This window comes from Anthonomus grandis, chromosome 15, assembly GCF_022605725.1.
Source record: "Anthonomus grandis grandis chromosome 15, icAntGran1.3, whole genome shotgun sequence".
Lineage (NCBI taxonomy): Eukaryota > Metazoa > Arthropoda > Insecta > Coleoptera > Curculionidae > Anthonomus > Anthonomus grandis.
Window position 1 is genome coordinate 4,441,490 of NC_065560.1, and position 11,173 is coordinate 4,452,662.

The following is an 11,173-nucleotide window of genomic DNA, read 5'->3' on the forward strand; positions in this document are numbered from 1 at the left end:
AAATTGTTTTTCGTGGTCTGTTATCTTCTGAAAAGCCTAAGTTGATGCCATAAATGTTTCAAGATTTGTGTCACATACCTCAATTAAAACACTGTAAGTCCTATACTCAATATAAAGTTACTTATTTGAATTAAGTCTCTTGTACTATTTTACTGATGCTCCATTTCCAAGGATGCCTCAATAAACCATACATTATTAGATGCGTTTGCAAGGTCCCGAAATACTGCTGATAAAGATGTTATTGAAAATATTTCCCCAATAACTATTTGGTAATTAATGTGTGTGTGAAATACTAACCGAACTAATCAATCTCTGCCATGTATAGGGTTCAACTTTGCAGGTCAGAAAGAAGGAACCTCCTCATCCGATCAGAGTGGCGAAGACAATCGACGTAATAGCGAGGATCACCTTTCCTACTGCTTTTGCGGTTTTTCTCGTGTTCTTCTTCTACCACTACAAGAGCTTTACAAATACACACGAGTGAATATGGAACAGGAGGACTATTGTAACCCGCTTCGTTACTAAAAGACTTTTAGAGAAAGATGTCTCTTGGTACTGAAGCGGATGGTGAGAACGCGTGCCTATATATTTGTAAAAAAAAATTATTAAAAATGTTATTAGTGATAAACGGCTTGACGGTACATATCAAGCAATATTAGTGGACTTGTCGGAAATATGTACTTAATTTATTACGTATGAAAAATTATTTTCGAGATTTTCGCAAAGTTCGCAATACGAGGTAGCTCTTGAAGCACTGTATATATACCAAGATGTACTTTAGATTTAATAAGCGTTCGTTCTGCGTCATTTAACTTACACCAAAATTAGGGTAAATTAGTGTATGTATACATCCGCGTGAATAATTTGTTTTTTCGATATACTATTGCAGTCTTATGAAAATAATTGTTGAAGTTAACGCAAGCTAGGGATGTGATTAAAGAAACCTTTTTTTGGGTGCATTTTTTTAACCATCGGTAAAATTTTAATTTATTAAAGCAGAAGTAAATCAACTTGATCACTATCATGGTGACATAGTCATGACATGGTAACATAGGCGCATATCATACATTGTATTTCTTGTACGTTGAGTATGAGTTGGTAATTTTGTATTTCTTCCAGGCTGTCAGGGAACCAAGGCTTCAACTGCCTGGAAGAAAGACAATATGACTGAAAGTACCTATGAAGAAAGAATACAGATTTCTGGCCTAGAAAACGCAAGACATTTGCGCAAATAATTTATTAACATTTGAGAAAAGTGTGAAGAACTGACTAGTTAAAGAAATTTTTCATTTCTTCCAGGCAGTTGAAGCCTGGAATTGCCGGACTGCCTGGAAGGAATAAAAAATTACATTTCAGATAGTCTGGAATAAAGACAATATGACTGAAGGTGGCGGTGAAGAAAGAATACAGATATCTGGTCTAGAAAACACTAAAAACTTACTCAAATAATTTATTAAGGTTTCAGAAAACTGTGAAGAACTGAAGAGTTAATGTAATTTTTTATTTCTTCCAGGCAGTCCAGGAATTCCAGGCTTCAAGTGCCTGGAAGAAAGACAATATGACTGAAAGTACCTATGAAGAAAGATTACAGATTTCTGGCCTAGAAAACACTAAAAATCCGCTGAAATAATTTATTAACATTTGACAAAAGCTTGAAGAACTGAAGAAATTTTTCATTTCTTCCCGGCAGTTGAAGCCTGGAATTCCTGGACTCTCTGGAAGGAATAAAAAATTACATTTCAAATAGTCTGGAAATTACAGGCTTCAACTGCCTGGAAGAAAGAATACAGATTTCTGGCCTAGAAAACACTAAAAATCCGCTGAAATAATTTATTAACATTTGACAAAAGCTTGAAGAACTGAAGAAATTTTTCATTTCTTCCCGGCAGTTGAAGCCTGGAATTCCTGGACTCTCTGGAAGGAATAAAAAATTACATTTCAAATAGTCTGGAAATTACAGGCTTCAACTGCCTGGAAGAAAGAATACAGATTTCTGGCCTAGAAAACACTAAAAATCCGCTGAAATAATTTATTAACATTTGACAAAAGCTTGAAGAACTGAAGAAATTTTTCATTTCTTCCCGGCAGTTGAAGCCTGGAATTCCTGGACTCTCTGGAAGGAATAAAAAATTACATTTCAAATAGTCTGGAAATTACAGGCTTCAACTGCCTGGAAGAAAGAATACAGATTTCTGGCCTAGAAAACACTAAAAATCCGCTGAAATAATTTATTAACATTTGAGAAAAGTGTGAAGAACTGAATAGTTAAAGAAATTTTTCATTTCTTCCAGGCAATTGAAGCCTGGAATTCCAATTTATAAAAATAGTTATTGGCACCCTGAACAAATGTATCGATAGACCCACTTAACCCCTTGCAATCTTGCTGAAGGATAATAATCTTCGATTCTGAGAATATTGTATATGTGCACACATCCCAGATTCTGCGGTCCTAGGTTCTGATCTACAAAATCATATACTCAGAAGTCAATAACAAAACAAATATTTTAAATAAACATTGAGCTTAAAAAACAACAGCCAAAAACTAAAACAAAAATCTTTAAAAAATATAAAAACACGGTGTGATAAACTTATAAATTATTGAAATAAATATTTTTCAGCTATTTAAACTATTGATTAGTCGCTTAATCAGCTTTACATTACGCACATAAAAAATAAAAGCAATAAATATTCAAGTGTAAAAATAAAGAATATTCAGTCATCTTTTTTGTATCTCTATTCCTAAAAAAGAAAAAAAATATCAATATTGGTAATAAATTAAATCAGAATATACAGTTTCGAAATAAATAGTAAAAACAATGAATTAGATAAATCATAGTATGGTAATATCATAATGAAGACAGATTAGAATTATCCAATATTGGTACTTACATTTCTCCATTAAAGGAGCTCTAATGCTTTAGCTAAAACACATCTTTAACTGATTTTCAGTTCCCACCTTAAATTGACGATTTGCTTGCAAATGTCTAAAAAAAGATTTACAGTAAAAAAAATTAATGCACTAATGGTTCCAATTGCAGTAACATAATTATTTCAGATTCTGGCATTGATTGAATAGTATCATTTTATGATATTAGCTAAAAGATATATTATATTTATCGATACTTTATGATTTACCTTTTATTATACCTATACAGTATACATCCATATCTTGATTACCTATACATGTTTAAGATTGATACTTGATGTTTTTCTTGTTTTTACAATACATTGTTTTTCACAAATTCATTAGCATCTTGTGACATTTGCTTGGTAAATAAACATGGTAAATTAAACATCCTAATACATTTTTGTAATTGTTATCACTAAGACAATTATTAAAATAGAGTAAACCTAATAAGAAAATTAAAAATTGATTAATACAATTGTTGTAATTGTAAAAGTCTTCTATGTCTGAATGGCAATAAACTCGGGCATCTTTAATATGTAATGGTCTCTAGAAAAAATCTATCACTATTAGGCCAGTAAAACTATGGGTCCAACCCGGAACAAATTTGGGACTAGCTGAAATTGTCAGGATACCTTCTGTAGGTTGTCGACAATGTTTCCTCAGAAATCGCACTAAATCGCATGGGCGGTACTCGCCCAATAGGGCTTTAAACTAAAAAAAAGTGCTTTTTTATTATTTTTCAAAAATATCTAAGAAACTATTATCTTTTTTAAAAATCTACAAGAAAAAAAAATTATTGCCAATAAAAATACCTACAAAACATTTTTTTGTTTTTTAAAATCGGCCTAAAAACAAAAAAGTTATGGGCTTATAAAAATTGAGCCGATTGGGCTTGGATTCTATTAAACTGCTTTTGATAAATTCGACTTTATTAACGCTGACGCAAATTAATTGAATGTTTTTTATAAGAAAAATATGGTAGATTTAATATTTTAGGTAAAGCGTTAAACTCAAAAATAGGTAAATAATACTATGCTAAAATGTGCTGCTATTTACTCGTTTAATAATAATCTCAAATAATATTAAAAAAAAAAACAGAAATATAGTATAAAACTAAAGTCTGTATGGCATGGTACCTAAATGACACTTTTTAAAGAGTTAGGCCAGTTGTATTTATTATTAAATTTGATACCAAACACAGTAATCGTCTCATACAGTCATGAACAAAAGTATACTTACTTTATTAAAACAAATTTTAATAAAAGAAAAAGAAATTATTCTATAGATTCATCATTTTCAACAAAAGACACATTTGTTGCATTGTCACAATACTGTCCAATGCAAATTGTACAGCTTGATGAACATTTAATTCCTACCTTTTTGCAGATACACGTTTTGGAGCATACTGACTTGCATCCACAAAATAATAATTTTATAATAAAATCGGGAGCGATGTCCTTACTGTTTCTTTGTGGGTCTAAGTAACCGTCCTTTTCCACCCAACCCCACACTCTTGGATCTAAATTATTTCCCAACCATGACTGTACCTGAAGGTAAACCCTTTTAAGATGTAATTGAGCAGCTTCAGTTGTCGGGGGTAAAGAAGCTAGCTCAAAGTTACTACACAGTTTTTGGCGTGCAATTACCTGATTGTATTTTACATACCTAAATGAGTTTAAATTTTGACTTCTCCTACTGCCGTACCATTTTAGAATAAAATTTTCTCCTAATTTTAATAAAGTGGCAATATCACTGAATACCCCTTTAAATTGAAGTAAATCTTCGGAAAGCTTTTCATTTTTAGACAAAACAATTAAAGCACTTTTTTTTGCCCTTTTTAAAGAATGCCGATGTGGTATCGCAACCCGACATTGCATGAACAAATAATATGTTTTTAACTATTGCAGGATCTAAATTCGATTTTAATGTATGTATATTTGTTATTTTGTCCATTTTGCCTGCAACACCTGGTCTAAAAAGCAAATAGAAGTTTTAAATAATTTACAATTTTTTACTTGGTTGTGACATTCGGCATTGGTATTATATGGCAATGTTGGATGTTCGGTTCCAACTGAAGTAAAGTAATAATTAGGTATCATGTGTTTTTTTTACAAAATGGTTCAATTTTTAGATATAATTGCAGCTCAAGCCGTAATGGCCTAATATTTAAAGGCCCATAAGTTCTTTGTTTTTAAGGTGATTTTGAAAAACAAAAAGCGGTTTTGTAGCTATTCTTATTGGCAACAAATTTCCCCTTATAAAATTTTTAAATAGTTTATATTTTTTGAGATATTTTCAAAGAAATAAAAAAAAATACGGTTTGTTAGTTTAAAGTCTAATTGGGCAAGTACGACCCATGCGATTTAGTGCGATTTTAAGGAAACACTGTCGACCATCTAAAGAAGGTATCCTGAAAGTTTCAACTTGTCGCAAATTTGTTCCGAGTTACCCCATGTAAACACCTTAGTTTTACTGGCCTATATGTAATAATGTGTCATATTCTCTAGAGAGCTCTCCTAACAATCCTAACAAATAATCTAAACTTTCCAGATAACATACTTTTTTATTGTTATAAAACTATAGTTCAACTTAGTATCGGATATTTTTATTTATTTAAAATTAAACTATAGAAAACTTTTAAAAACTTTATTAATTATTCACACAACACCAACATTTATAAGAATGAGGTAAAAAGGGATGGATGTATCGATACTATTTGGAATTTCGATGTACGGGTTCAAAAATGTATTTGTTTTTCTTTTTTTTCTCATTCCCATGTATTGACTAAAAACATGGTAACGAATTATGAACGAAGCGTTAAATAACGCAAATTTAACTATAGGATATGTTAGATATGTACCTATTACATTGGTTTAAAACGTTCAGTGTAATATTATAACGCCGTATCAATACTTACTACGAACTTCTAATATGGATTCCTAAGATAAAATGGCAATGGCAAGAAAAGAGAAAGCAGGTTTTTAACGACACAAAAAACGAGTTCGAGAGAGTGAGGCACAGTAAACGAACAATAGTACGGAATCGCTGTAGCAAAATTTGATAAAAAAATAAAATATGATAAATAATAATAATTTTTAAAATAGTATATTAACTAAAAAATCGAAAGACATATTAAATATAGGTACTACCTTTCACAAAAGCAGCTGAAATATCTGACAAAAGATGAAAAGTGTATATTCTCTGCATATCTGCCCGGAATATTGCTTTTGCATATACGATATTTGGCATATTCGTGGGATATTCCAGTCATATTGCAATATATTTCGTCAAATGAGTATAGTCGGATATTGTACATTATATAGAGGTTTTCTACACATGCGTATGGTTACCAAAGCTAATGACCTCTAAAACTAAGCTAAACTTCCAGGGGCTATATTTCGAAAACCATCACTCCCACAAAAAAATTACTCTAACAATTCTTGTTGTCCTTAAAAAACTCTACAACTCTTATAACAGGCTTCATGACTTTAACATCATACTAACTAAGATATTAAGGATAAAGTGAGAGTAAGCGGTGACAAACATAATTTGCATAAAGGTGAACTTCCAGGAGCTCTATCTCGAAAACCGTCACTCACACAAAAAAAATTACTTTAACAATTCTTGTCCTTAAAAAACTGTACAACTCTTATAATAAGCTTTATGACTCTAAACTCAATACTAACCGAGATATTAAGGATAAAGTGAGAGTAAGCGGTGACAAACATAATTTGCATAAAGGTGAACTTCCAGGGGCTCTATCTCGAAAACCGTCACTCCCACAAAAAAAATTACTCTAACAATTCTTGTTGTCCTTAAAAAACTGTACAACTCTTATAATAAGCTTTATGACTCTAAAATCAATACTAACCGAGATATTAAGGATAAAGTGAGAGTAAGCGGTGACAAACATAATTTGCATAAAGGTGAACTTCCAGGAGCTCTATCTCGAAAACTCTCACAGAAAAAATTACTCCAATCATTCTTGTAGATCTCACTAAGATCTAGCACTTTTATTTGTTCCTCTAAAAATGCGACTTTAATTAACTTGATTTTATTGTGAGCGTCTTTTTCTTACCGCTAACTTCAAGCTCAGCCCCTTACAAAAATTTAAAAATTATGCCGCTTATTTTAAATGAATTTTTATTAAACGGTTGAAAGTGTTTAAATTTTTGTCATCACTGTCAAAAGTCCAATATGTACGAAATATTTTTTTCTAATTTACTCCATTTATCACATTTTTTTATACTCGCATAAAGGTGAACTTCCAGGGGCTGTATCTCGAAAACCATCATTCTGACGGAAAAAATTACTCTAACCAATCTTGATGAGCTTAAAAAAATCTATAACTTCTATAGAGACCTTTATGACTCTAAAATTGATACTAACTGAGATATTAAGGATAAAAGGTAAGTAAGCAGTAACAAACTTAATTTGAATAAAGCTAAACTTCCAGAAACTATATCTCGAAAACCATCACTCTTATAAGAAAAATTACTTTAACCATTCTTGTTGACCTTAAAAAAGTCTACAACTTCTATAATCAGCTTTAATACTGTAAAATTAATATTAACCGAGATATTAACGATTAAATGTGAGTAAGCAGTTCTAAGCTTGACTTGCATAAATTTAAGCTTCCAGGATTGGACGTTCCTGCCCTAATGGATGATATTTCCATAAGTGTTTATCAGCATAATTTTGAATGCTGTAAATAATATTCTTTTGAAAATCATAATTTTGAAGGTCACCTAGGTAGATCAGACTTTGTCCTTGTACTTTAAAGCCTTAAAGCGCTGATATTTCTACTAGACTAACTTGAATCCACAATAAAAAATTTAAAGAAAAAATTAAACTTTTTTTGGATATTATGCTTTATATTTCATCAAAATAGTCTTAGTAGTTCTTCGGATTTTGGACTTTCAAATGGGCGGTATATAGATCAGACGTTGTCCTTGGACTTCACTGTCTAAAAAAGTCAATAATTCCAAAAATATATGTTAGATCACTTTGAACTGTAAACAACATTTGTAGACAATATATTTCTGAGTAGCATATTTTCTATTTTATGAGGAAACTAAACTGTTATTACTGTAATATTGATATTAACTGAGATTAATTAGTCTGGTAGTCCCGTTTTTATAGATTCTGTACCTTGTTCAGGACACAATTCGATCGGATCTTTTTTTCTAATTTCATATGTGAAATATTTTTTCCAGGCATTAAAATAATGAAAGAAATGCATCCAAAAGAAGTAGTCATGGATTTTTCACTCGAAATGTGATAATCACGAAATGCGCTTTAAACTAGTGTTTATATATTTTGTTTAAGCATTTTAATAAGAAATAGAAAATCTATGTTCTTTAAGCACCTTTTCCCAATTGTTTCTTTTAAAAATTTTTGGCATAATAAAACAATCAAATTAATTGCAAATCAGTTTTTCTATTTTTTATTAATTATTATTATTACAATTATATAGAGCATAATTTATTATTTAGAACCCATATTTTTATGATCCACTTTATAAATGGGCTAACTCTTATACATTAGATTTAAGAAGGAAAAAAAAACATTTCTGTGATTGTAGATGATATAGACGATCTTTAAAATTACTAAGTTAAAATATTTATTGTAAATATAAATCATCGTTTTAATTTGTACCTGACTTATTTCTATCATCTTTCAATTTTTAAAAATTATTGCCTAGTCACTAGAACGTTAGAAAACTCTAAATGTTGTTATATTTATTATATTAATATTATTTATTACACTGTTAAACATTTTTAATCGTAGTTTATCTCATTATAAAGTTTACACTGCATTCCGACTATAGTTGTAATTCGAAATTATGCCACTTACTATACTACTGCAGGCACTAATATAAGAATAATATATAAGACAAAAGTTCAATTTTTGTATTAAGTTTTGGATTAAGGAAATGTACTATCATAGGTAGTACATTTCTGCATAACTTTTCAAATGTTGTTTGTTCCTCTTCCTGAGAGTCTACAGTGTCCTCTCGACTTTTCATTAATTGCTCATAGTAAAATCAGCTCATATTTAAAATAAGTTCCTGGAGGATTATTTTTTAATCCAGTTTTCCACTGCTGCTTTGAACAGTCTTTGAAACCTGGCTACAATCAGTTTGTAAACCAAGGTAAGATTCCAGGACATTTATAACTGCATCTAAACTGCCTTTAATTGCATTCATTGCCTCTAGACTTTGTGAATAAATGAAGGTCTTGTATGTAACTAATTGACTCTTGGTACCGTTATTTCTACTTCTATAAAAATTTAGAGCAGCTGTAAATTCAGAGGATACTTGACAGCTATGACACTAATAAATTTGAAATTGAAGGAACTTGATACAAAAATGATTCAATTCGAAATGTATGTTGGTCAAACTAAATCTTGATCAAAGTGTTTTTCTTTAATATTCTAAATGATAATGTGTAGTATATTTGCCTTAGGCACATATAGAGCAAAACCTGTGATGATGACTGAAGAGCTATTATGCTGCTTTCGAACCAATTTAGATATTATTATGTGTAATTTGATATCCCAGATTATTATTGAAGGTAATGTAAAGTATAATTTATTAGATCTACTGTTTGGCATTAGGTTTTTAATCTAACATGTTTATAAGAAGACCTAATGCCAAACATATTTTAATATACTTAATTTAACTTAAGCATTAGGGCTTTCGTTACCAAGCCTTTCATGCTTTGTCCTACCTTTAAATGCAATAAAGAAACCCAGTAATTAAGAAATCGATGCTACTTGTGGCCTTAACAATTGTGCGATAAACTATTCCTAATTATAATGCTTGTAAGTTAATAAATTTTATGTAAGTTTGACTGTCATTTAATTCCGAAAAGAGTGTTAATTAATTTTGATTGCTTAAGTCAACGTGTGAGGGGTTTAAAGTCCTCACTTTAAAAGAGAAAATCTTTCATTCGTTCCATTGATTTAAATATGGGAGCATTTTCAATAATTCAGCAATATGATATGTAAATTAGTCTTGGATAGAATGTAAAAAGAAATATTTAATATGATAGTTCTCTTTGCTACAAATTATCGCTGTACATCACTGTAAATTACACAACACAATCAGGAAGCACCATTTTTAATTAATCTAGTGGTAATAATATAATTGATTCTGTATATAAATCACATAATTTATAAATAAATGCAGGGTGATTTTAATGCGGCGAATCTATGAGTTATGAAGATCCAGATCCAGAATTTTTACTATGAATTCCCTCAGGAATATGGTTCATTCAGCATCCTCTGAAGCAGAACTATTGCAGATGATTCATATTTAGCACTTTCTATAATACCACCTTATTTGATAGTTTTCTGATTTAATAAGAGGATTTTATTCAAGCATATGTACTTATATGGGAAATGACTCCTTCTGAGTCAGATGTAAAAGTGGCTTTCTGAGTAAAATAATTAGTTAGGACTGTAGTTCATGTGATGATTCTTCTTAGATACGCCGCATAATCACCAATACCTAAGAAGTAAATCTCTTTTGAAAAAAATTAAGATTGCTCGCCTGCAGCTTTTAAATCGTTTAAACTTAAGCAAATAAAAATGAAATATTATGTACCAAAACCTATACCACAAGAAGACTAGTCAAAGGTGGCTTGCACTAAAATATATGAATATGGCTTAAAGAATATATTCAAAATAATCTCATATACTTTATATAAATCTGTTGTTATGGCAGTTCTTTATTATTTTGAATTATGTTCTTTAAAATAAATATGTATAATATTTATATACACACACACATTGTTAGTATTTTATCAACACATTACATTATATCTTGTCATTTAAAATTAAAATTTGAAAATAAAATATTTTGTAAGACCCTAAAATGCAGTTTGTTTCATTTTTAATTTATCTTCAAGAATTAAAATCAATCAACTCTTTTGTGAGCAACTTTGCTCACTTGATCAGTAGAACTTTGAGACCATATATCAGCATAATAACTTCACAAGCCATGGACTAATTTCTTTCTTTTTCAAGAACAAATCAAGTAAAATGTCAGATGATAATAATACTTGTGCCTTAAATTTAAATCTCCCGCCTGTGATCGTGAGGCCCTCTAGTATAGTTGCTTTAAAAACTTGTAACCACGGCTTCCCTGGCACTTGTTAACAGGGGATGTATCTCTTTTTAACACAAGGTATGAGAGAGAAAGAAAGGTACTCGGATCGGGCATAGGAAGCAAACGAGCTGACAGTTCACAGTCAGTCATCT

General features: G+C 30.4%; 1 protein-coding gene across 11 annotated transcripts in view; it reads left to right on the plus strand.

Moving 5' to 3' along the window:
* The window catches only part of LOC126744960 (glycine receptor subunit alpha-4), an 88,546-nt gene extending 78,786 nt beyond the window's left edge, over positions 1–9,760 (plus strand). For 6 of the 11 annotated variants that reach the window (XM_050452578.1, XM_050452579.1, XM_050452585.1 and 3 more), the window contains one exon: positions 326–9,760. In XM_050452578.1, coding sequence (XP_050308535.1) covers positions 326–484 — 159 coding nt within the window. In that variant the 3' untranslated portion in view covers positions 485–9,760. The remainder of the gene's footprint in view (positions 1–325) is intronic. The other 5 variants (XM_050452580.1, XM_050452581.1, XM_050452586.1 and 2 more) reach the window with 2 other exon arrangements.
* Positions 9,761–11,173: the final 1,413 nt, after the last annotated feature.